The 26,670-nt window shown below is 44.6% G+C and overlaps 1 protein-coding gene across 2 annotated transcripts in view; it reads left to right on the top strand.

Annotated features, from left to right (window-relative positions):
• LOC110504480 (cationic amino acid transporter 2) overlaps window positions 1-15,159 on the top strand; it is a 28,649-nt gene extending 13,490 nt beyond the window's left edge. For both annotated transcript variants that reach the window (XM_036969850.2, XM_090220005.1), the window contains 10 exons: window positions 969-1,124; window positions 1,266-1,431; window positions 5,160-5,296; window positions 5,725-5,947; window positions 6,388-6,524; window positions 7,236-7,338; window positions 7,430-7,563; window positions 12,241-12,407; window positions 13,042-13,150; window positions 13,426-15,159. In XM_036969850.2, the coding sequence (XP_036825745.2) occupies window positions 969-1,124; window positions 1,266-1,431; window positions 5,160-5,296; window positions 5,725-5,947; window positions 6,388-6,524; window positions 7,236-7,338; window positions 7,430-7,563; window positions 12,241-12,407; window positions 13,042-13,150; window positions 13,426-13,556 (1,463 nt within the window). In that variant the 3' untranslated portion in view covers window positions 13,557-15,159. The remainder of the gene's footprint in view (window positions 1-968; window positions 1,125-1,265; window positions 1,432-5,159; window positions 5,297-5,724; window positions 5,948-6,387; window positions 6,525-7,235; window positions 7,339-7,429; window positions 7,564-12,240; window positions 12,408-13,041; window positions 13,151-13,425) is intronic.
• The last annotated feature ends 11,511 nt before the right edge of the window (window positions 15,160-26,670 follow it).

Genomic DNA, 26,670 nt, shown 5'->3' with positions numbered 1-26,670 from the left:
GGACTCTGTGTATTTTGAAAGATGAGACGTTGAGGATTATAATAAATACCACTTTGACGTCAATTACCCCCCTGAGTCCAAATGGGCACTTCACATATCATAAAAACCTCATGTCGTATACAGTGTCAACATTTATGATCACTATGTTTAATGTTACAAGATGACATGGCGTCATACCCTGGGTTGTTCTGAACCGCACCAAAATAAAGATCTGTTTCTCTGAATTGCCCCGTGAAAGCAATCTAAGATCGTATTTTATAACTTAGCTAGTCATGTTGGCTTAAAGAACAAGCTTTCAAATCATGCCCACCAGATTGCGATGTATAATGGGCCGTTTTGGGATTTCATAAACAAGAACAGTAATTGTGTGATGGCGGGGATGCAGGGTTGGGTTCCAAACAAAACAACTACACGTCTGCCTGCTCTAGTTACCCAACTGGCAAAGCTACAGTAGGAGAGTTCTAAAAAGCACCTTATAGTTGAAAACAATAATTACTGAGAAACTGTGAACATGTCTGTCCACTTGGAGACTCCTCTCACTCCTCTCACTCAAACCTTTGTAATTTTCTTGTCTTATGTTGCACCTATCCCACATTTTCCAGGAATATTCTCAACATGTTACTGAATGTATCCGGAGTATTTTCAGATTTCGTTGTCAACAAATGTGGCGAAAAGTACAGTAAATGTAAAATGTGCATAAAATCAACAGTTTAATGTTTGGATTCAGTCTTGTGTCAGGTGAACTGTTGTGTCCTCTCACCTTTGTTTTAATCATTTTCACATTATCTCTAAACTGTTCCCTTTCAATTGCTACCAGGGTTATGCCTATGCTTTTCATGTGTCTTCTGTAAGAGACATTTGAATTTAGCCCTATCCATAAAGGCCGATTCCCACCAGTTGTAAAGGGTTAATTGATTGATCCAGCTATTGTCATATTGGCTAATCTCCTCTCATCATTATCCTGTCAGGGACGTCTAGTGTGGCGAGGGCATGGAGCGGAACCTTTGATGACCTCATCGGCAACGTCATGGGGAATTTCTTCAAAGAAAACCTTTACATGGGCTTCCCGGGCCTCGCAGAATACCCAGACTTCTTTGCTGCTGGGCTCATTATGCTCCTGGCAGGTAAACTAAATCAGATTGATTGACTGATTGATCACTGGTTCGTTTAACAGCATAGCGACATTAAAACTGTCTGGTACTGATGATGATGATGATGATGATGTTGATGAACACATTTCGTTCACGTGTTTCTGTCCTGTGAAGGTCTGCTGGCCTTCGGTGTCCAGGAATCGGCAATAGTCAACAAGATCTTCACGGCCGTCAACATCCTGGTGCTTCTGTTTGTCATTGTAGCGGGCGTTGTCAAGGGAGACGTCGGTAACTGGCAGATCAGTCAGGAGGTGCTCATCAACGCTACAGCGGAATTACAGTATGTTTCATTACAATACATGAGATATCCTTCATCACACCAAACGTGCTAGAAACTTCAGTGGTTGTTGAACACATTTCTACTGGCAAATGTGTGTGAGCGTGTTATAGCCGTGGTATTAGCAGGAAATATTAGCGTGAATCTTTCAACCGAGATATCTGGAAAACCAGGGAAGATTGGGAAAGTTACTAGAATTTTTAAACCCTATATATATATATATATATATATGCAGTTGAAGTCGGAAGTTTACATCCACTTAGGTTGTAGTCATTAAAACTAGTTTACATCCACTTAGGTTGGAGTCATTAAAACGAGTTTACATCCACTTAGGTTGTAGTCATTAAAACTAGTTTACATACACTTAGGTTGTAGTCATTAAAACTAGTTTACATCCACTTAGGTTGTAGTCATTAAAACTAGTTTACATACACTTAGGTTGGAGTCATTAAAACTAGTTTACATACACTTAGGTTGGAGTCATTAAAACTAGTTTACATCCACTTAGGTTGTAGTCATTAAAACTAGTTTACATCCACTTAGGTTGTAGTCATTAAAACTAGTTTACATACACTTAGGTTGGAGTCATTAAAACTAGTTTACATACACTTAGGTTGGAGTCATTAAAACTAGTTTACATCCACTTAGGTTGGAGTCATTAAAACTAGTTTACATACACTTAAATTGTAGTCATTAAAACTAGGTTACATCCACTTAGGTTGTAGTCATTAAAACTAGTTTACATACACTTAAATTGTAGTCATTAAAACTAGTTTACATACACTTAGGTTGTAGTCATTAAAACTAGTTTACATACACTTAGGTTGGAGTCATTAAAACTAGTTTACATCCACTTAGGTTGGAGTCATTAAAACTAGTTTACATACACTTAGGTTGGAGTCATTAAAACTAGTTTACATCCACTTAGGTTGGAGTCATTAAAACTAGTTTACATACACTTAGGTTGGAGTCATTAAAACTAGTTTTTCAACCACTTTACACATTTCTTATTAACAAACTATAATTTTGGAAAGTCGGTTAGGACATCTACTTTGTGCATGACACAAGTCATTTTTCCAACAATTGTTTACAGACAGATTATTTCACTTATAATTCACTGTATCACAATTCCAGTGGGTCAGAAGTTTACATACACTAAGTTGACTGTGCCTTTAAACAGCTTGGGGAATAACAGAAAATGATGTCATGGCTTCTGATAGGCTAACTGACATAATTTGAGTCAATTGGAGGTGTAAATGTGGATGTATTTCAAGGCCTACCTTCAAACTCAGTGCCTCTTTGCTTGACATCATGGGAAAATCAAAAGAAATCAGCCAAGAACTCTGAAAAAAATACAGACCTCCACAAGTCTGGTTCATCCTTGGGAGCAATTTCCAAATGCCTGAAGGTACCACGTTCATCTGTACAAACAATCGTACGCAATTATAAACACCATGGGACCACACAGCCGTCATACCGCTCAGGAAGGAGACGCGTTCTGTCTCCTAGAGATGAACGTGCTTTGGTGCGAAAAGTGCAAATCAATCCCAGAACAACAGCAAAGGACCTTGTGAAGATGCTGTAGAAAACAGGTACAAAATATCTATATCCACATTAAAAGTCCTATATCGACATAACCTAAAAGGCCGCTCAGCAAGGAGGAAGCCACTGCTCCAAAACCGCCATAAAAAAGCTAGACTACGGTTTGCAACTACGAATGGGGACAAAGATCGTACTTTTTGGAGAAATGTCCTCTGGTCTGATGAAACAAAAATAGAACTGTTTGGCCACAATGACCATTGTTATGTTTGGAGGAAAAAGGGGGACGCTTGCAAGGTGAAGAACACCACCCCAACCGTGAAGCACGGGGGTGGCAGTATCATGTTGTGGGGGTGCTTTGCTGCAGGAGGGACTGGAGCACTTCACAAAATAGATGGCATCATGAGGCAGAAAAATGATGTGGATATATTGAAGCAACATCTCAAGGCATCAGTTAAACTTGGTCGCAAATGCGTCTTCCAAATGGACAATGACCCCAAGCATACTTCCAAAGTTGTGGCAAAATGGCTTAAGTACAACAAAGTCAAGGTATTGGAGTGGCCACCACAAAGCCCTGACCTCAATCCCATAGAAAATGATGTGTGGGCAGAACTGAAAAAGCGTGTGCGAGCAAGGAGGCCTTACAAACCTGACTCAGTTACACCAGCTCTGTCAGGAGGAATGGGCCAAAAACTTATTGTAGGAAGCTTGTGGAAGACTACCCAAAATGGTTGACCCAAGTTAACCAGTTCAAAGGCAATGCTACCAAATACTAATTGAGTGTATGTAAACTTCTGACCTACTAGGAATGTGATGAAAGAAATAAAAGCTGAAATAAATCATTCTCTCTACTATTATTCTGACATTTCACATTCTTAAAATAAAATGGTGATCCTAACTGACCTAAGACAGGGAATTTTTTACTGTGATTAAATGTCAGGAATTGGGAAAAACTGAATTTAAATGTATTTGGCTAAGGTGTATGTACATTTCCGACTTCAACTGTATGTCCTATATTGTGACCTCTCTAGGAACCTAACTTCTACAGTCAGTGCATTCGGAAAGTATTCAGACCCCTTGACTTTTTCCACATTTTGTTACGTTACAGCATAATTCTAAAATGGATGAAATAATGTTTATTTCCCTCATCAATCTACACACAACCCCCCCATAATGACAAAGCAAAAACAAGTTTTTAGAAATTTAAAAAATTAAAACCTAAATATCACATTTACATAAGTATTTTGACCTTTTACTTGAGTCTTCTTGACTCTACAAGCTTGGTACACCTGTGTTTGAGTAGTTTCTCTCATTCTTCTCTGCAGATCCTCTCAAGCTCTGTCAGGTTGGATGGGGAGCGTTGCTGTTCAGCTATTTTCAGGTCTCTCCAGAGATGTTAGATCGGGTTCAGGTCCGGGCTCTGACTGGGCCACTCAAGGACATTCAGAGTCTTGATCCGAAGCCACACCTGCGTTGTCTTGGCTGTGTGCTTAAGGTCATTGTCCTGTTGGAAGGCGAACCTTCGCCCCAGTCTGAGGTGCTGAGCGCTCTGGAGCAGGTTTTCATCAAGGATCCCTGTACTTTTCTCCGTTCATCTTTGCATCGATCCTGACTAGTCTCCCAGTCCCTGCCACTGAAACACATCCCCACAGCATGATGCTGCCACCACCATGCTTCACCGTAGGGATGGTGCTAGGTTTCCCCTAGACATGAGGCTTGGCATTCAGGCCAAAGAGTTCAATCTTGTTTTCATCAGACCAGAGAATCTTGTTTCTCATTTAGGTGCCTTTTTGCAAACTCCAGCGGGCTACCATGTGCCTTTTACTCAGGAATGGCTTGTTTTGGTACCCTTCCCCCTTCTTTCTGTGCCTCGACACAATCCTGTATCTGAGCTCTACGGAGAATTCCTTCGACCTCATGGTTTGGTTTTGGCTCTGACATACACTGTCAACTGTGGCACCTTATTTGGACAGGTGTGTGCCTTTCCAAATCATGTCCAGTCAATATAATTTACCACAGGTGGAATCCAATTAAGTTGTAGAAACATCTCAAGGATGAGCAATAGAAACAGGATGCATCTGAGCTCAATTTTGAGTCTCATTGCAAAATGGTCTGAATACTTACGTAAATGAGGTATTTCTGTTTTATCTCTCATCATTTTGCAAACATTTCCTGTATTGTGACCTCTCCAGGAACCTAACGTCTACCGTCAACGTGACCAGTATGTATGGGGCTGGAGGGTTCTTCCCGTACGGTTTCGACGGGACAATCTCTGGAGCCGCTACCTGTTTCTACGCCTTCGTAGGCTTCGACTGCATTGCCACAACAAGTAGGCCTACCTGCTTTGATCTTTGAACATGCACAGAGACACTAACCTATATACATCAGAAACATTAATAAAGCCAGGCGCTTCTCCAAGCTTTGTCCACACAGTATCTTTGGTAATGTCTACTCTACTCTACTTTTTTGGGGTGAATGTTTAGGCATATTGTAACAGTCGATATTCTTCATGATTAAACTTTGCTTGCTTAATTGATCGATACTGGCTGATTGATCGACTGATTGACCATTCAACTGACATCGCTGATTAGAGGACATTGTCACAGGCTATACAAACATCGCTGATTCACAAATATTATCAACCATTATCAGATGCAGCCTAACAGATCGTAATATCAATCAACCCCAATCGACTTATGGACTGATTGATTGACAGCGCTTCATTCATTCATTCATTCATTCATTGTCTCTCTCCAGGTGAGGAGGTGAAGAACCCTCAGAAGTCCATCCCGCTAGGCATCGTGGCATCTCTCCTCATTTGTTTCCTGGCCTACTTCGCCGTGTCGGCAGCCCTCACTCTGATGATGCCCTACTACATGCTGAATGTTAACAGCCCGCTGCCCGTGGCCTTCAAGTACATCGGCTGGGGGCCCGCCAAGTATGTGGTGGCTGTCGGCTCGCTCTGCGCCCTCTCCACCAGGTAGGTAGGAGAACATGTGAAGTCCCTGGTCAATGATGTCACCAGGCATCATTACGGTTAGTCAGTTGGCCGGTTTGTCTCTGTCTGTCTGTCTGTCTGTCTGCCTGTCTGTCTGTCTGTCTGTCTGTCTGTCTGTCTGTCTGTCTGTCTGTCTGTCTGTCTGTCTCCGTTCTAAAACGAGATAAACCATAGTTACCAGGTTGCAAATGATTTGTAAATCTGGCCTCGTATTCTGTTGTTAAAGCTGTTTGCTGAGATTGTAACGTGGTCCTGTGCTGAGACTGCATGCCAAATGGCACCCTTATCTCTTTATAGTGCACTACCCTATTGGCCCTGGTCAAAAGTAGTGCACTATATAGGGAATAGGGTGCCATTTGGGGCATAAACATGAGACTGTAACATGTCTGATTGCTCTCTGTGTCTGTCTGTCTCCTGTACAGTCTGTTGGGTTCCATGTTCCCTATGCCCCGCGTACTGTTTGCTATGGCCAGAGACGGCCTCCTCTTCAAGCCCCTCAGTAAGGTCAGCGCCAGACAAAGTCCTGTCATCGCTACCCTCTCCTCCGGGGTCGTAGCAGGTAACACCCCATCCTTCTCTATCTCTCTATCTACCCTCTCCTCCGGGGTCGAAGCAGGTAACACCCCATCCCTCTCTATCTCTCTCTACCATCTCCTCCGGGGTCGAAGCAGGTAACACCCCATCCCTCTCTATCTCTCTCGCTACCCTCTCCTCCGGGGTCGTAGCAGGCAACACCCCATCCCTCTCTATCTCTCTCGCTACCCTCTCCTCCGGGGTCCTAGCAGGTAACACCCCATCCCTCTCTATCTCTCTCTCTACCCTCTCCTCCGGGATCGTAGCAGGTAACACCCCATCCCTCTCTATCTCTCTCTACCCTCTCCTCCGGGGTCCTAGCAGGTAACACCCCATCCCTCTCTATCTCTCTCGCTACCCTCTCCTCCGGGATCGTAGCAGGTAACACCCCATCCCTCTCTATCTCTCTCTCTACCCTCTCCTCCGGGGTCCTAGCAGGTAACACCCCATCCCTCTCTATCTCTCTCGCTACCCTCTCCTCCGGGGTCCTAGCAGGTAACACCCCATCCCTCTCTATCTCTCTCTCTACCCTCTCCTCCGGGATCGTAGCAGGTAACACCCCATCCCTCTCTATCTCTCTCTCGTTCTCTTTCTCTCGTGGAGTTATGAAGAGTTTGTTGTGTTTGGCTCATGATATATTTTGTGTGATGATTTATCTACGGTAAATACTTGATCGCTTGTTTGTTTTCCTTTCCAGCGATAATGGCCCTGGTGTTTGACCTGAAAGCTCTGGTTGATATGATGTCAATTGGGACACTCTTTGCCTACACACTTGTGGCTATATGCATTCTTATACTTAGGTAAGTAATTTCCCAAATATCCAAACTTAGATAAACAGCCATCGTCTATTTAGCTAAAGAAAAGGTACTAAGTTGACTTTGTAACATCTAGGTACCAAGAGACCCAATCAGAAGACTCAGATCTCCAGATCCTTGAATCAAACACCAAGTTTGTTTGTCTCAAACCGCCATCATTCCCAACACCGGGCACCTCGAAAACAGTCACAAGTTTGACCGTCTTTTCCGGTAAGCACAACGCTTTGACAAGAAATCTCCAATCAATCTGTCTTTAAAGTTGACAAGTAATATTATTCAAAGATGGTCTACATTTTAAAGGTGCTGTAGTACCTGCAGTGGGACATTATGTAGCCTTCCACCCTTTCTTTCAGACATTCTTCCATCGGCCTCCTCCCTGATCAGTTGTTATACTCTCACTCCCTTTCCTCTCTCTCTCTGTTTAGTTGTTGTTCTCTCACCCCCTTCCTCTCTCTCTGTTTAGTTGTTCTTCTCTCACCCCCTTTCCTCTCTCTCTCTGTTCAGTTGTTTTTCCCTCACCCCCTTCCTCTCTCTCTCTGTTCAGTTGTTTTTCTCTCACCCCCTTCCTCTCTCTCTCTGTTCAGTTGTTTTTCCCTCACCCCCTTCCTCTCTCTCTGTTCAGTTGTTGTTCTCTCACCCCCTTCCTCTCTCTCTGTTTAGTTGTTCTTCTCTCACCCCCTTCCTCTCTCTCTGTTTAGTTGTTCTTCTCTCACCCCCTTTCCTCTCTCTCTCTGTTCAGTTGTTTTTCCCTCACCCCCTTCCTCTCTCTCTCTGTTTAGTTGTTCTTCTCTCACCCCCTTTCCTCTCTCTCTCTGTTCAGTTGTTTTTCCCTCACCCCCTTCCCCTCTCTCTCTGTTCAGTTGTTTTTCCCTCACCCCCTTCCTCTCTCTCTGTTCAGTTGTTGTTCTCTCACCCCCTTCCTCTCTCTCTGTTTAGTTGTTCTTCTCTCACCCCCTTCCTCTCTCTCTGTTTAGTTGTTCTTCTCTCACCCCCTTTCCTCTCTCTCTCTGTTCAGTTGTTTTTCCCTCACCCCCTTCCTCTCTCTCTCTGTTTAGTTGTTCTTCTCTCACCCCCTTTCCTCTCTCTCTCTGTTCAGTTGTTTTTCCCTCACCCCCTTCCCCTCTCTCTCTGTTCAGTTGTTTTTCCCTCACCCCCTTCCTCTCTCTCTCTGTTCAGTTGTTTTTCTCTCACTCCCTTCCTCTCTCTCTGTTCAGTTGTTGTTCTCTCACCCCTTCCTCTCTCTCTGTTCAGTTGTTTTTCTCTCACTCCCTTCCTCTCTCTCTGTTCAGTTGTTTTTCTCTCACTCCCTTCCTCTCTCTCTGTTCAGTTGTTGTTCTCTCACCCCCTTCCTCTCTCTCTGTTCAGTTGTTTTTCTCTCACTCCCTTCCTCTCTCTCTGTTCAGTTGTTCTTCTCTCACCCCCTTCCTCTCTCTCTGTTCAGTTGTTGTTCTCTCACCCCCTTTCTCTCTCTCTGTTCAGTTGTTCTTCTCTCACTCCCTTCCTCTCTCTCTGTTCAGTTGTTCTTCTCTCACTCCCTTCCTCTCTCTCTGTTCAGTTGTTGTTCTCTCACTCCCTTCCTCTCTCTGTTCAGTTGTTTTTCTCTCACCCCCTTCCTCTCTCTGTTCAGTTGTTTTTCTCTCACTCCCTTCCTCTCTCTCTGTTCAGTTGTTCTTCTCTCACCCCCTTCCTCTCTCTCTGTTCAGTTGTTGTTCTCTCACCCCCTTTCTCTCTCTCTGTTCAGTTGTTCTTCTCTCACTCCCTTCCTCTCTCTCTGTTCAGTTGTTGTTCTCTCACTCCCTTCCTCTCTCTGTTCAGTTGTTTTTCTCTCACCCCCTTCCTCTCTCTGTTCAGTTGTTTTTCTCTCACTCCCTTCCTCTCTCTCTGTTCAGTTGTTCTTCTCTCACCCCCTTCCTCTCTCTCTGTTCAGTTGTTGTTCTCTCACCCCCTTTCTCTCTCTCTGTTCAGTTGTTCTTCTCTCACCCCCTTCCTCTCTGTTCAGTTGTTTTTCTCTCACCCCTTCCTCTCTCTCTGTTCAGTTGTTCTTCTCTCACTCCCTTCCTCTCTCTCTGTTCAGTTGTTCTTCTCTCACTCCCTTCCTCTCTCTCTGTTCAGTTGTTCTTCTCTCACCCCCTTCCTCTCTCTCTGTTCAGTTGTTGTTCTCTCACCCCCTTTCTCTCTCTCTGTTCAGTTGTTGTTCTCTCACCCCCTTTCTCTCTCTCTGTTCAGTTGTTCTTCTCTCACCCCCTTCCTCTCTGTTCAGTTGTTTTTTTCTCACCCCTTCCTCTCTCTCTGTTCAGTTGTTTTTCTCTCACCCCCTTCCTCTCTCTCTCTGTTCAGTTGTTCTTCTCTCACCCCTTCCTCTCTCTCTCTGTTCAGTTGTTGTTCTCTCACTCCCTTCCCCTCTCTCTCTGTTCAGTTGTTCTTCTCTCACCCCTTCCTCTCTCTCTCTGTTCAGTTGTTTTTCTCTCACCCCCTTCCTCTCTCTCTGTTCAGTTGTTCTTCTCTCACCCCTTCCTCTCTCTCTCTGTTCAGTTGTTGTTCTCTCACTCCCTTCCTCTCTCTGTTCAGTTGTTCTTCTCTCACCCCTTCCTCTCTCTCTCTGTTCAGTTGTTTTTCTCTCACCCCCTTCCTCTCTCTCTCTGTTCATTTGTTTTTCTCTCACCCCCTTCCTCTCTCTCTCTGTTCAGTTGTTCTTCTCTCACCCCCTTCCTCTCTCTCTCTGTTCAGTTGTTCTTCTCTCACTCCCTTCCTCTCTCTCTCTGTTCAGTTGTTCTTCTCTCACTCCCTTCCTCTCTGTTCAGTTGTTTTTCTCTCACCCCCTTCCTCTCTCTCTCTGTTCAGTTGTTCTTCTCTCACCCCTTCCTCTCTCTCTGTTCAGTTGTTCTTCTCTCACCCCCTTCCCCTCTCTCTGTTCAGTTGTTCTTCTCTCACCCCCTTCCTCTCTCTCTCTGTTCAGTTGTTTTTCTCTCACCCCCTTCCTCTCTCTCTCTGTTCAGTTGTTCTTCTCTCACTCCCTTCCTCTCTCTCTGTTCAGTTGTTGTTCTCTCACTCCCTTCCTCTCTCTGTTCAGTTGTTCTTCTCTCACCCCCCTCCTCTCTCTCTGTTCAGTTGTTTTTCTCTCACCCCCTTCCTCTCTGTTCAGTTGTTCTTCTCTCACCCCCTTCCCCTCTCTCTCTGGTCAGTTGTTGTTCTCTCACTCCCTTCCTCTCTCTGTTCAGTTGTTCTTCTCTCACCCCCCTCCTCTCTCTCTCTGTTCAGTTGTTCTTCTCTCACCCCTTCCTCTCTCTCTCTGTTCAGTTGTTTTTCTCTCACCCCCTTCCTCTCTCTCTCTGTTCAGTTGTTCTTCTCTCACTCCCTTCCTCTCTCTCTGTTCAGTTGTTGTTCTCTCACTCCCTTCCTCTCTCTGTTCAGTTGTTCTTCTCTCACCCCCCTCCTCTCTCTCTGTTCAGTTGTTTTTCTCTCACCCCCTTCCTCTCTGTTCAGTTGTTCTTCTCTCACCCCCTTCCCCTCTCTCTCTGTTCAGTTGTTGTTCTCTCACTCCCTTCCTCTCTCTGTTCAGTTGTTCTTCTCTCACCCCCCTCCTCTCTCTCTGTTCAGTTGTTCTTCTCTCACCCCTTCCCCTCTCTCTCTGGTCAGTTGTTTTTCTCTCACCCCCTTCCCCTCTCTCTCTGTTCAGTTGTTCTTCTCTCACCCCTTCCCCTCATGCTCTGTTCAGTTGTTCTTCTCTCACCCCCTTCCCCTCTCTCTGTTCAGTTGTTCTTCTCTCACCCCCTTCCCCTCTCTCTGTTCAGTTGTTCTTCTCTCACCCCTTCCTCTCTCTCTCTGTTCAGTTGTTTTTCTCTCACCCCCTTCCTCTCTCTCTCTGTTCAGTTGTTTTTCTCTCACCCCCTTCCCCTCTCTCTGTTCAGTTGTTCTTCTCTCACCCCTTCCCCTCTCTCTCTGGTCAGTTGTTTTTCTCTCACCCCCTTCCCCTCTCTCTCTGTTCAGTTGTTCTTCTCTCACCCCTTCCCCTCATGCTCTGTTCAGTTGTTCTTCTCTCACCCCCTTCCCCTCTCTCTGTTCAGTTGTTCTTCTCTCACCCCTTCCTCTCTCTCTGTTCAGTTGTTCTTCTCTCACCCCTTTCTCTCTCTGTTCAGTTGTTCTTCTCTCACCCCCTTTCTCTCTCTCTGTTCAGTTGTTCTTCTCTCACCCCCTTCCCCTCTCTCTGTTCAGTTGTTCTTCTCTCACCCCCTTCCCCTCTCTCTGTTCAGTTGTTCTTCTCTCACCCCTTCCTCTCTCTCTGTTCAGTTGTTCTTCTCTCACCCCCTTTCTCTCTCTGATCAGTTGTTGTTCTCTCACTCCCTTCCCCTCTCTCTCTGTTCAGTTGTTTTTCTCTCACCCCTTCCTCTCTCTCTCTGTTCAGTTGTTCTTCTCTCACCCCCTTTCTCTCTCTCTGTTCAGTTGTTCTTCTCTCACCCCCTTTCTCTCTCTCTGTTCAGTTGTTCTTCTCTCACCCCCTTCCTCTCTCTGTTCAGTTGTTATTCTCTCACCCCCTTCCTCTCTCTGTTCAGTTGTTCTTCTCTCACCATCTTCCTCTATCTCTCTGTTGAGTTGTTCTTCTCTCACCCCCTTTCTCTCTCTCTTTTCAGTTGTTCTTCTCTCACCCCTTACTCTCTCTCTCTCTCTCTCTCTCTCTCTCTCTCTCTCAATTCAATTCAATTCAAGGGCTTTATTGGCATGGGAAACATGTGTTAACATTGCCAAAGCAAGTGAGGTAGATAATATATAAAGTGAATATCTCTCTCTCTCTCTCTCTCTCTCTCTCTCTCTGTCTCTCTCTCTCTCTCTCTCTCTCTCTCTCTCTCTCTCTCTCTCTCTCTCTCTCTCTCTCTCTCTCTCTCTCTCCAGTGGTGTGTGTATGCGGTCTGTGTGTCCTGCTGACCCAAGCGATAGACGCTATACAGCGGCAGGAGATCTGGAGCATGGTGTGTGTGTCCATAGTAGCCTTCATCCTCCTGGTCCTCGTCATCGTCATCTGGAGGCATCCACAGAACCAAGCCAAGGCTGCTTTCATGGTGAGAAGCACTGTCGGAAAATGGACACCTGCAGATAAAGAACGTTAATCACAGGCTATTCAAACATTGCTGATTAGAGGACATTATCACAGGCTGTCCAAACATCGCTGATTAGAGGACATTATCACAGGCTGTCCAAACATCGCTGATTAGAGGACATTATCACAGGCTGTCCAAACATCGCTGATTAGAGGACATTATCACAGGCTGTCCAAACATCGCTGATTAGAGGACATTATCACAGGCTGTCCAAACATCGCTGATTAGAGGACATTATCACAGGCTGTCCAAACATCGCTGATTAGAGGACATTATCACAGGCTGTCCAAACATCGCTGATTAGAGGACATTATCACAGGCTGTCCAAACATCGCTGATTAGAGGACATTATCACAGGCTGTCCAAACATCGTTGATTAGAGGACATTATCACAGGCTATACAAACATCGCTGATTCACAAATATTATCAACCATTATCAGATACAGCCTAACATATCGTAATATCAATCAACCCCGAATGTGTTTGAACTCCAGAATGTTTACCTTTGGGCCCGGGACCCTGTGTGGTACGTTGTTTGTGTCTTTATGTTGACATTACAGTAGAGTTCTCTTACCCCCTGCCGTCTGCTCCCAGGTGCCCTTCCTGCCCGTGCTGCCGGTAGTTAGTGTGTTCGTCAACGTCTACCTGATGGTGCAGTTAGGACGAGACACCTGGATGAGATACGCCATCTGGATGGCCGTAGGTAAGTACTCTACCCAACACTTCTCTACCCAATTATACATGCCACAAGCACTAAACTGGGAGGCTGGTGGGGATGGATGTGTCATTTTCTATCTATATGACCTGATATCAATAGGAGTGTGGGTTGTTTAAAGTTGGTTGGAGGCTATACAGGATGTCAGAGGGTTGAGGGGGGGTTCTCTCTGATCTCTCTCTCTCTCTGATCTCTCTCTCTCTCTGATCTCTCTCTCTCTCTCTGATCTCTCTCTCTCTCTCTGTGTGTATGTCTGTCTGTAGGGTTCCTCATCTACTTTGGTTATGGGATCCGTAACAGCGTTCAGAAGCAGAGGAACCAGACCCGCCAGGTGGAGATTGAGACCATCAGCGGTGTACCGAAGAAGGAGGCCTTCAAAGAAGACAGATTCTGAGGCTGAGTGGAAAGGACAACACAGGAGTGGAGAGAAGAGGAGAGGAGAAGAGAGGACATAGGAGCGAGAGACAGGACAAGACTGGAGCTGACAGGACAGGACAAGACAGGACTGCAGCTGACAGGACAGGACGGGAGCTGACAGGACAGGACAAGACAGGACTGCAGCTGACAGGACAGGACGGGAGCTGAGAAGGTCTGGAGAGAGAGATATTTACTGTCACTTTTTATTGTTTATTTATTTGTTTATCTATTTCACTTGCTTTGGCAATGTAAACATACTGTATGTTTCCCATGCCAATAAAGCCCCTTGAATTGAATAGAGAGTTAGAGAGAGAGAGATATGTTCTGATGTTACGTTGTGTATTTAAGAGAATTCCTGTCTACTGTAAAACTAAAGGCTGGCTTATACTGTCTGTACACTAGAATTCAACAAGTGTTGACATTTTTCAGAATAGTCTTGCTCTTCAACTGTTTATGCTAGTCATCAAAAACAGCAAGGGACCTTCATCAAAAAAAGTATTTTATCTTTATTTAACTAGGCAAGTCAGTTAAGAACACATTCTTATTTTCAATGACGGCCTAGGAACAGTGGGTTAACTGCCTGTTCAGGGGCAGAACGACAAATGTGTACCTTGTCAGCTCGGGGGTTTGAACTTGCAACCTTCCGCTCCAACGCTATAACCACTAGGCTACCCTGCCGCCCCGCTGTTTTTAACTCATTCTACCACCATAAAAATTCATAGTGGACAGCTGAAGCAAACACAACAATGTTTTCTTCAGGAAAATTGCCCTACTACGATTATATAGAGTATGTTGGAGTCCAAAACCAGTTGGAGTTGGAGTCCATTAAACCAGTTGGAGTTGGAGTCCATTCAACCAGTTGGAGTTGGAGTCCATTAAACCAGTTGGAGTTGGAGTCCATTAAACCAGTTGGAGTCCATTCAACCAGTTGGAGTTGGAGTCCATTAAACCAGTTGGAGTTGGAGTCCATTAAACCAGTTGGAGTCCATTCAACCAGTTGGAGTTGGAGTCCATTCAACCAGTTGGAGTTGGAGTCCATTAAACCAGTTGGAGTCCATTCAACCAGTTGGAGTTGGAGTCCATTCAACCAGTTGGAGTCCATTAACCCAGTTGGATTTGGAGTCCATTAACCCAGTTGGAGTTGGAGTCCATTAAACCAGTTGGAGTTGGAGTCCATTCAACCAGTTGGAGTCCATTCAACCAGTTGGAGTTGGAGTCCATTCAACCAGTTGGAGTTGGAGTCCATTCAACCAGTTGGAGTTCATTCAACCAGTTGGAGTTCATTAAACCAGTTGGAGTTGGAGTCCATTCAACCAGTTGGAGTTGGAGTCCATTCAACCAGTTGGAGTTGAAGTCCATTCAACCAGTTGGAGTTCATTCAACCAGTTGGAGTTCATTAAACCAGTTGGAGTTCATTAAACCAGTTGGAGTTCATTAAACCAGTTGGAGTTGGAGTCCATTAAACCAGTTGGAGTTCATTCAACCAGTTGGAGTCCATTAAACCAGTTGGAGTTGGAGTCCATTCAACCAGTTGGAGTTGGAGTCCATTCAACCAGTTGGAGTTCATTCAACCAGTTGGAGTTCATTCAACCAGTTGGAGTCCATTCAACCAGTTGGAGTCCATTCAACCAGTTGGAGTTGGAGTTCATTAAACCAGTTGGAGTTGGAGTCCATTCAACCAGTTGGAGTCAATTCAACCAGTTGGAGTCCATTCAACCAGTTGGAGTTGGAGTTCATTAAACCAGTTGGAGTTGGAGTCCATTCAACCAGTTGGAGTTCATTCAACCAGTTGGAGTTGGAGTTCATTAAACCAGTTGGAGTTGGAGTCCATTAAACCAGTTGGAGTCCATTCAACCAGTTGGAGTTGGAGTTCATTAAACCAGTTGGAGTTGGAGTCCATTCAACCAGTTGGAGTTGGAGTCCATTCAACCAGTTGGAGTTGGAGTCCATTCAACCAGTTGGAGTTCATTCAACCAGTTGGAGTTGGAGTCCATTAAACCAGTTGGAGTTGGAGTCCATTATACCAGTTGGAGTTCATTAAACCAGTTGGAGTTCATTAAACCAGTTGGAGTTCATTAAACCAGTTGGAGTCCATTCAACCAGTTGGAGTTGGAGTTCATTAAACCAGTTGGAGTTGGAGTTCATTAAACCAGTTGGAGTTGGAGTTCATTCAACCAGTTGGAGTTCATTCAACCAGTTGGAGTTGGAGTCCATTAAACCAGTTGGAGTTGGAGTCCATTAAACCAGTTGGAGTTCGTGTCCATTAAACCAGTTGGAGTTGGAGTTCATTAAACCAGTTGGAGTTGGAGTCCATTCAACCAGTTAGAGTTGAGCTTTCTGTTTCTTCTTCTCACCTGTGAACTAACATGTGACTGACGGTGTGACTGTGACTGACGGTGTGTGACTGTGACTGACGGTGTGTGACTGACGGTGTGACTGACGGTGTGACTGTGACTGACGGTGTGTGACTGTGACTGACGGTGTGACTGAGACTGACGGTGTGTGACTGACGGTGTGACTGTGACTGACGGTGTGACTGACGGTGCGACTGTGACTGACGGTGTGTTAAAGTTCACGTACTCACTGCTTTTCCATGCTTGTCGTTGTCCTGCCAATAATAGATGAAGCAAGTGAGTTTTAAATCAGAGGAAGATTTCTCTCTCCATTTCTTAGGATTCAGTTTTTCTACATGTATTATAATGTTATCAGGTGTACATATAGAAAGTCCATATGATGAAGAATCGTATTTTGAATTAAAATAAATGTCTAGTACATAGCTTATTTTAAGATTTTAACAAGATATTTTATTGTTTCATAATGTAAAGAGATGAATGTATACAATGACGTAATGCAAATGTCTCCCAAATAAACTTGATCATGTTCCATTTTGGTCAAAGTCTTCTCAATGGTCAACTTCTTCTCATTGGTCATAGTCTTCTCATTGGTCATAGTCTTCTCACTGGTCAAAGTCTTCTCACTGGTCAAACCCTTCTCACTGGTCAGAGCCTTCTCACTTGTCAGAGGCTTCTCATTGGTCATAGTCTTCTCATTGGTCATAGTCTTCTCACTGGTCAAAGTCTTCTCACTGGTCAAACCCTTCTCACTGGTCAGAGCCTTCTCACTTGTCAGAGCCTTCTCATTGGTCAAACACTTCTCCCTGGTCAGAGCCTTCTCATTGGTCAAAGCATTTTCACTGGTCAGAGCCTTCTCATTGGTCAAAGCCTTTTCACTGGTCAGAGCCTTCTCATTGGTCAAAGCCTTTTCACTGGTCAGAGCCTTCTCATTGGTCAAAGCCTTCTCACAAGGGTCATTAATAAACTGTAACACAATTTTTTTTCCATTGACCAAGCCGGTGATGAAGGCAGTGCTAAGCTGGGATAAAGAGCTCATATACTTGCATCCCAAATCGTACCCTATTCCCTATATAGTGCACTACTTTTGACTGGGGCCTATAGGGCTCTGGTCAAAAGTAGTGCACTATATAGGGAATAGGGTGCAATTTGGGACATGATCATAGCGTACCACTTTTCCACTCTGTGTTCATGGGGAACAATAGAACCATTGACATGTTGTTACCTAGGCCATGCCATAATCATGGCTGAGCAAGTCATTCCTTAAGCAAGGTTTAGCGCACTCACACAGCACACAGACATCTAGACCTGAGGTACAGTAGAGCTAATGAAGCACCATATAAGAGACAGTACATTCCAATACTCTTTAACTACACCACACAGGATACGTTTGTTACGCCACCTGGCCATAGAGAGGTCTCTATTTTGGTTAGGCCAGGGTGTGACTAGGGTGGGCATTCTAGGTTCTTTATTTCTATGTTTTCTATTTCTTTGTTTTTTGGCTGAGTGTGGTTCCCAATCAGAGGCAGCTGTCTATCGTTGTGTCTGATTGGGAATCATACTTTGGCAGCCTTTTCTCCACCTGTGTTTGGTGGGTAGTTATTTTCTGTTTAGTGTTTTCTGCACCTGACAGAACTGTTTCGTTTTTTTTTCCACTTTGTTATTTTGTTCTAGTGTTTTTTTGAGTAATAAAGAATCGTGAACACTTTCCACGCTGCGTTTTGGTCGATGCCTTCCGACGAGAGACGTTACAACGTTCCAATACTCTACTGTTTAATTACACCATACAGGATACATTCAAATATACTACTCTTTAATTTACATATTTGATTAAATGTCAGCAGTTGAGAGAAACTGAGTTTAAATGTATTTGACTAAAGTATATGTAAACTCCCCGACATCAACTGTGTGTGCTTCCATAAACATAGGCCCCCACATGGGGGGTCAGACGGTTCATTAGGCCTTCCATACAGTACCATTCATAAAAATGCATGTTAAACATGTGTTGGGGAGTAGTTATATACATGTAGTTGATCTAGTAATTTAACTACATTTTGCAGTAGCTTGGTGGTAGTTGAACTACATTCAGATCTTGGTAGTGTAGTGTTGCCATGTAGCGGTGTAGCTAACTACTGGAACTACACACTACTGTTTTACCATGTAGCGGTGTAGCTAACTACTGGAACTACACACTACTGTTTTACCATGTAGCGGTGTAGCTGACTACTGGAACTACACACTACTGTTTTACCATGTAGCGGTGTAGCTGACTACTGGAACTACACACTACTGTTTTACCATGTAGCGGTGTAGCTGACTACTGGAACTACACACTACTGTTTTACCATGTAGCGGTGTAGCTGACTACTGGAACTACACACTACTGTTTTACCATGTAGCGGTGTAGCTAACTACTGGAACTACACACTACTGTTTAACCATGTAGCTAACTACTGGAACTACACACTACTGTTTAACCATGTAGCTAACTACTGGAACTACACACTGCTGTTTTACCATGTAGCTAACTACTGGAACTACACACTACTGTTTTACCATATAGCGGTGTAGCTAACTACTGGAACTACACACTACTGTTTTACCATGTAGCGGTGTAGCTGACTACTGGAACTACACACTACTGTTTAACCATGTAGCTAACTACTGGAACTACACACTACTGTTTTACCATCTAGCGGTGTAGCTAACTACTTCTTTTGCAAAAATATGGGTGAAGTAGGCAATAATTTCCTTTATTTTTTAGAATCAGACCTGCTTAATTTGTAGTCTATGACATTTCAGATTTATGATATGATAATTTTTCACAAAGTCGTTTTTTAAAGTAACTTTAGTAAACTATAATTTTCTTAAGGGTAGCTTTAGTGTAGCTTAACTACTGCTAGTGTACGTAATTGGTAGCTTGGTAAACAATCTTTTCAGAGTAGCTTGCCCAACACTATGTTAAATACATAATTGTTGTTAGCTTCCTGTTTCCTAAATGGTGCAATATTTTACTCCTAGAAACATCCAATCCATGTATTTGAACCTTAGAGAAGCTTTGGGTCAAAACACAAGAGTTTTAGGAAAACCTGTTATAGAGTATACTATATTTCTATCTTCAAGGTTTGCAGCACGGTAGTTCTGAGGGCCATGCTCCTCACCCTCTATTCCACTTCTTCAGCTAAACCAACTAAATCTAATGAAAAGAGTAGTATTATAAATGACCCTGTTGTTAACTTTTAAAAGATATCGCCTCTGTACTTCAGAGGGCCACTGCCAACCTGCCATGCCCCTCTTTCTTGACTGCTCCAGCTAAACAAATAGTCTCAGCCTCCCTCAAACTTCTGTCCCTTTGAAGGTAGTACCTAACTAAAACACGCCAACGTCAACACTAGGACACTGTTGTTATTTACGTCTTCAAGGTAGTTCAGAGGGCCACTGCTACTATGCAAAGCTCTTTCTCTCTCTCACTCTACTACCTAAATAAACAGTCTCAGCAGTCCCAGAAGTAGTTGGGCGGAGGGGCCTCCATTCCCGGCTGCTGATTGGAAATTCTACATTGAGAATTTCAGGAGGAATTTGTGGAGACTCTCTCATTTCAATTCAATTCAATTTAAGGGCTTTATTGGCATGAGAAACATCTATTTACATTGTAGTAAAGTAGTTCAGGTAGTCCCAAACTGGGACTAAATAAAAACGTGATTCACAATTAATTTATTTATAATAAAAAAGTGTATATATATTATATATATTTATATATATTTTGTATTTTTTTATTCTTCACATTTTCAATCACGTTAACCGTTACTCATCCAATCACATTAACCGTTACTCATCCAATCACATTAACCGTTACTCATCCAATCACATTAACCGTTACTCATCCAATCACATTAACCGTTACTCATCCAATCACATTAACCGTTACTCATCCAATCACATTAACCGTTACTCATCCAATCACATTAACCGTTACTCATCCAATCACATTAACCGTTACTCATCCAATCACATTAACCATTACTCATCCAATCACATTAACCGTTACTCATCCAATCACATTAACCGTTACTCATCCAATCACATTAACCGTTACTCATCCAATCACATTAACCGTTACTCATCCAATCACATTAACCGTTACTCATCCAATCACATTAACCGTTACTCATCCAATCACATTAACCGTTACTCATCCAATCACATTAACCGTTACTCATCCAATCACATTAACCGTTACTCATCCAATCACATTAACCGTTACTCATCCAATCACATTAACCGTTACTCATCCAATCACATTAACCGTTACTCATCCAATCACATTAACCGTTACTCTCACAGGAAACCTTCACTCTTGCGCAGACATTTAGAAACGAAACATGACCATTTGAAAAATAAACCACAGGAGTTTTTTGAGCGAGAATAAAGACAACTTTCGAGTAGTAAGACATGTATAAAAGCCACAGATACCATTAATTAGAAGGGGCCAGAAGAGTCTTATATGGTGAGCTACCGAGTGGCTCGGACAGGCAAGCCCCACACTATTGTGGAGGACTTCATTAATTCTTCCTGCTGCCGTGGATGTGGCTGGGACAATGCTGGGGGAAAAGGCCAAAAAAACTATACAGACAATCAAACAACACCGTTTCACGTCGCATCAGTGACACGGCAGGAGATGGTTTGAAACAGGTTAAAGTTTTCTTTACTGACCATTGTTTTCACTTGTCTGACCGCTTGCATTAATTTTTTTGAGCAAATGAACTCAAGATTACAGACAATGTCAAATGTGATATAGCGAAGCTCCTGAGTGAGTTGGGTGTACAATTACACAGGTACTTTCCCGAAACGGATTACACAATTCATTATCCCTTTCATGCCCTGCCTCCAGTCCACTTACTGATATCTGAACAAGAGAGCCTCGTCAAAAATGCAACAAGCGGTTCTGTGAAAATGTTATTTAATCAGAAGCAACTGCCAGATTTCTGGATAGGGCTGCGCTCAGAATATCCTGCCTTGGCAAATCGTGCTGTTAAGACACTGATGCCCTTTACAACCACGTACCGATGTGAGAGCGGATTCTTGGCCCTCACTAGCATGAAAACTAAATACAGACACAGACTGTCACACCCTGATCTGTTTCACCTGTCTTTGTGATTGTCTCCACCCCCTCCAGGTGTCGCTCATCTTCCCCATGATCCCCTGTGTATTCATACCTGTGTTCTCTGTTTGTCTGTTGCCAGTTTGTCTTGTTTGTTCAAGTCAACCAGTGTTTTTGTGTCAGCTCCTACTTTTCTCATCCTCCTGGATTTTGACCCTTGCCTGTCCTGACCCTGTACCCACCCACCTGACCACTCTGCCTGACCCTAAGCCTGAGCCTGCCTGCCGTCCTGTACCTTTGCCCCTGATTGCTGTAATAAACATTGTTACTTCGACACGGTCTGCATCTGGGTCTTACCTTGATTCCTGATACAGAGTGTGTGTTGAAAATGATTTCAGACTGAGGCTCTCTCCAATACAACCCAACGTTGCAGAGTTATGTGCATCCTTTCAAGCACACCCTTCTCATTAACCTGTGGTGAGTTATTCATCATTTTCGATGAACAAATAACGTTTTATATGTAAAATGGTTAAATAAAGAGCAAAATTATTGATATTATTATTTGTGCCCTGGTCCTATAAGAGCTCATTGTCACTTCCCACGAGTCGGGTTGTGACAAAAACTCACACTCATTCTTATGTTTAATAAATGTGTTGTATAGTGTGTGTGTGTGGCAGGCTTACAATGATGGCAAAAAAACAACATTTGAGAGTGTGCTGACCCTGGTGCTAGAGGGGGTACAGCTGACCCTGGTGCTAGAGGGGGTACAGCTGACCCTGGTGCTAGAGGGGGTACAGCAGTTGGAGGTTGAATGTTTGAAGGGGTACGGGACTATAAAATGTTTGGGAACCACTGAACTAGGTAATAAACAAAAGTGAAATAAACAATAAAAAAATAACAGTAAACATTACACTCACAAAAGTTTCAAAAGAATAAAGACATTTTAATCATGTCATATTATGTGCAAACAAAATAAATCAACATAAATATGGGTTGTATTTACAATGGTGTTTGTTCTTCACTGGTTGACCTTTTCTTGTGGCAACAGGTCACACGGTGACATTTCACCCAATTGTTTTCTAATTCTTTGTAGGTCTGTGTGTCTCTCTCATTATATGTATTTCTCTTTGCCTCCCTCTCTCTCTGCCTCTCTCTCTACCCCCTCTCTCTCTGCCTTTCTCTCTCTCCCTCTCTCTCTCTAACACTCTCTCTCTACCCCCTCTCTCTCTGCCTCTCTCTTTCCCTCTCTCTCTGCCTCTCTCTTGACCCCCTCTCTCTCTGCCCCTCTCTCTCCTTCTCTCTCCCTCCCTCTCAATCTCTCCTTCTCTCGCCCTCCCTCTCTCAACCTCTCCCTCTCTCCTTCTCTCTCCCTCCCTCTCTCAACCTCTCCCTCTCTCCTTCTCTTTCCCTCCCACTCCCTCTCTCCTTGTCTCTCCCTCCCTCTCCCTCTCTCCTTGTCTCTCCACCCCTCTCTCAACCTCTCCCTCCCTCTCTCTCCCTCTTTCTCCCTCCCACTCCCTCTCTCCTTCTCCCCCCCCCCCTCCCAACCTCTCCCTCTCTCTCCCTCTCTCCTTCTCTCTCTACCCCCTTCTTTCCCTCCTTGTTGCGTTCCCTGTGGTTCTGCGGTTGTGAACCTTGTGAACTGTTAATCCTGTGCTCAGTCAGTCGGTGGGTTCATTGGTCTGTACATCACAGGATCCATGGTGGCAGTAAACGGCTCAGGGGAGAAGTGGAGGCTGGAATTATTGGGCGCTCTCCTCATCTGTGGGTTAAACCTGGAGTTTGGTAAGTGACTTTATTTCCTCTCTGTGTGGCTGTGGATAGTGTGCATTCCTGAACGTACACTAGGCTAGTGAGGTGCAGGAAGAGATTAGTAGATGACTTACTGTGAACTTTGATGGCATTTATTTTGTTAGTTACATTACTTTTCACCTCATGCTGTCTGTCTGTATTGTAAATTCCATGCAGGACATTCCTGTTATTGCCAAAGTATGTTTACCAATAGCAAATCAACATTAGACTCTTCATGTTGCATTAACCTGAAGCATACTGTGCTTGTGACTATGGTTATGTGTATTTCAAAGAATACAAATTCACTATTTGATACTTGCTCTGCAAGACAGTGCCAGCAGGATGAGTGGGAGGGACGGACCAGCCCACCAGGCCGTAAGCCTAAACCCAGTAAGGGTAAGCCAGTGAGGGAGCAGGAGGGACGGACCAGCCCACCAGGACGTAAGCCTAAACCCAGTAACAGTAAACCAGTGAGGGGAGTAGGAGGGACTGACCAGCCCACCAGGACGTAAGCCGAAACCCAGTAAGGGTAAACCAGTGAGGGAAGAAGGAGGGACGGACCAGCCCACCAGGACGTAAGCCTAAACCCAGTAAGGGTAAACCAGTGAGGGAAGAAGGAGGGACGGTCCAGCCCACCAGGACGTAAGCCTAAACCCAGTAAGGGTAAACCAGTGAGGGGAGAAGGAGGGACAGACCAGCTCACCAGGACGTAAGCCTAAACCCAGTAACAGTAAACCAGTGAGGGGAGAAGAAGGGACAGACCAGCCCACCAGGACGTAAGCCTAAACCCAGTAAGGGTAAACCAGTGAGGGGAGCAGGAGGGACGGACCAGCCCGCCAGGACGTAAGCCTAAACCCAGTAACAGTAAACCAGTAAGGGGAGAAGGAGGGACGGACCAGCCCACCAGGACGTAAGCCTAAACCCAGTAACAGTAAACCAGTGAGGGGAGCAGGAGGGACAGACCAGCCCACCAGGACGTAAGCCTAAACCCAGTAAGGGTAAACCAGTGAGGGGAGCAGGAGGGACAGAGAGAGAGAGAGAGAGAGAGAGAGAGAGAGAGAGAGAGAGAGAGAGAGAGAGAGAGAGAGAGAGAGAGAGAGAGAGAGAGAGAGAGAGAGAGAGAGAGAGAGAGAGAGAGAGAGAGAGAGAGAGAGAGAGAGAGAGAGGGAGAGAGAAATAGAGCGGAGAGAGAAATAGAGAGGGGGGAGAAATAGAGAGGGGAGAGAGAAATAGAGGGGGAGAAATAGAGGGAGAGAAATAGAGAGGGGAGGGAGAAATAGAGAGGGGGAGAGAAATGGAGAGGGGGAGAATAGAGAGGGGGAGAGAGAAATAGAGAGCGGGAGAATAGAGAGGGGAGAGAGAAATAGAGCAGAGAGAGAAATAGAGAGGGGGGAGAAATAGAGAGGGGGGAGAAATAGAGAGGGGAGAGAGAAATAGAGCAGAGAGAGAAATAGAGAGGGGGGAGAAATAGAGAGGGGGAGAATAGAGGGGAGAGAGAAATAGAGAGGGGGCGAGAGAAATAGAGAGGGGGAGAATATAGAGGGGGAGAAGAGAAATAGAGAGGGGGAGAATAGAGAGGGGAGAGAGAAATAGAGTGGGGGGAGAAATAGAGAGAGGGGAGAAATAGAGAGGGGGGAGAGAAATAGAGAGAGGGGAGAAATAGAGAGGGGGGAGAAATAGAGAGAGGAGAGAGAAATAGAGAGGGGGGAAAGAAATAGAGGAGAGAGAAATAGAGAGAGGAGAGAGAAATGGAGAGGGGGAGAGAAATAGAGAAGGGAGAGAGAAATAGAGAGGGGAGAGAAATAGAGAGGGGAGAGAAAAATAGAGGGGAGAGAAAAATAGAGGGAGAGAAAAAGAGAGGGGAGAGAAATAGAGATGGAGAGAATAGAGAGGGGGAGAGAGAAAATAGAGAGGGGAGAGAGAAATAGAGAGGGGGAGAAATAGAGAGGGGGAGAATAGAGAGGGGAGAGAGGAATAGAGAGGGGGAGAATAGAGAGGGGAGAGAGAAATAGAGCGGAGAAAGAAATAGAGAGGGGGGAGAAATAGAGAGGGGAGAGAGAAATAGACAGGGGAGAGAAATAGAGAGGGGGGAGATATAGAGAGGGGGGAGAAATAGAGAGGGGAGAGAAATAGAGAGGGGAGAGAGAAATTGAGAGGGGGAGAATAGAGAGGGGGAGAGAGAAATAGAGAGGGGGAGAATAGAGAGGGGAGAGAGAAATAGAGCGGAGAGAGAAATAGAGAGGGGGGAGAAATAGAGAGGGGGGAGAAATAGAGAGGGGAGACAGAAATAGAGCGGAGAGAGAAATAGAGAGGGGGGAGAAATAGAGAGGGGGAGAATAGAGAGGGGAGAGAAATAGAGAGGGGGAGAATAGAGAGGGGGAGAGAGAAATAGAGAGGGGAGAGAGAAATAGAGAGGGGGGAGAAATAGAGAGGGGGAGAGTAGAGAGGGGGAGAGAGAAATAGAGAGGGGGAGAATAGAGAGGGGAGAGAGAAATAGAGCGGAGAGAGAAATAGAGAGGGGGGAGAAATAGAGAGGGGAGAGAGAAATAGAGAGGGGAGAGAAATAGAGAGGGGAGAGAAATAGAGAGGGGGAGAGAAATGGAGAGGGGGAGAATAGAGAGGGGGAGAGAGAAATAGAGAGAGGGAAAATAGAGAGGGGAGAGAGAAATAGAGCGGAGAGGACAAATAGAGAGGGGGAGAAATAGAGAGGGGGGAGAAATAGAGAGGGGAAAGAGAAATAGAGCAGAGAGAGAAATAGAGAGGGGGGAGAAATAGAGAGGGGGAGAATAGAGGGAGAGAGAAATAGAGAGGGGGAGAGAGAAATAGAGAGGGGAGAATAGAGAGGGGAGAGAGAAATAGAGCGGGGGGAGAAATAGAGAGGGGGGAGAAATAGAGGGGGAGAGAAATAGAGAGGGGGGAGAAATAGAGAGGGGAGAGAAATAGAGAGGGGTGAGAAATAGAGAGGGGGAGAATAGAGAGAGGAGAGAGAAATAGAGAGGGGGAGAAAAAGAGAGGGGAGAGAAATAGAGAGGGGAGAGAAATAGAGAGGGGTGAGAGAAATAGAGAGGGGAGAGAGAAATAGAGAGGGGAGAGAAATAGAGAGGGGGCAAAATAGAGAGGGGGAGAAATAGAGAGGGGAGAGAAATAGAGAGGGGGAGAAATAGAGAGGGGGGAGAAATAGAGAGGGGGAGAGAAATAGAGATGAGGGAGAAATAGAGAGGGGGGAGAAATAGAGAGGGTTTTACCATAGTGTTTTATTTTTGGTTCAGGTGTATCAGGATTAAATAAAGAGTCCAGGAATCTTTAACAATCAATTGTTTTGTTCACTTAAATTCTGTGGTAAAAGTGTGTCTGCCTGAAACTCTCCAAAATGAACAATGATATTTTTAAATGATATTTGAATCTGTTAAAGGTGGAATACAGAGGTGGTCTCCGCTCTGACTGGGCTGTTCAGCTGCAGCATGGACCTTCACTGGATAAGTGTAAAAACAAAGGGGGGGGGGGGGGGGGGGGGGGTGTCAATGTAAATTATACAGGTGGCCAGTTGATTAATTGTTCAGCAGTCTTATGGCTTGGGGGTTGTTAAGGAGCCTTCTGTTAGTCCCAAAATGTGTTGCATGTCAGCAATCAAGTTTTCAAGACTTTTTCAATGGTGGACATTGTCATAATGGTGACCATGGTGACATGGTGATAATGGGGCTCATGGTGACATGGCGATAATGGTGATAATGGTGACCATGGTGATAATGGTGACATAGTGATGATGGTGACATAGTGATAATGGTGACATAGTGATAATGGTGACCATGGTCATAATGGTGACCATGGTGATAATGGTGACCGTGGTG

Source organism: Oncorhynchus mykiss, chromosome 25, assembly GCF_057628025.1.
Source record: "Oncorhynchus mykiss isolate SJ-2025 chromosome 25, ASM5762802v1, whole genome shotgun sequence".
In the NCBI taxonomy this organism is placed as follows: Eukaryota; Metazoa; Chordata; class Actinopteri; order Salmoniformes; family Salmonidae; genus Oncorhynchus; species Oncorhynchus mykiss.
This window is presented reverse-complemented; position numbering and strand designations above follow the sequence as displayed.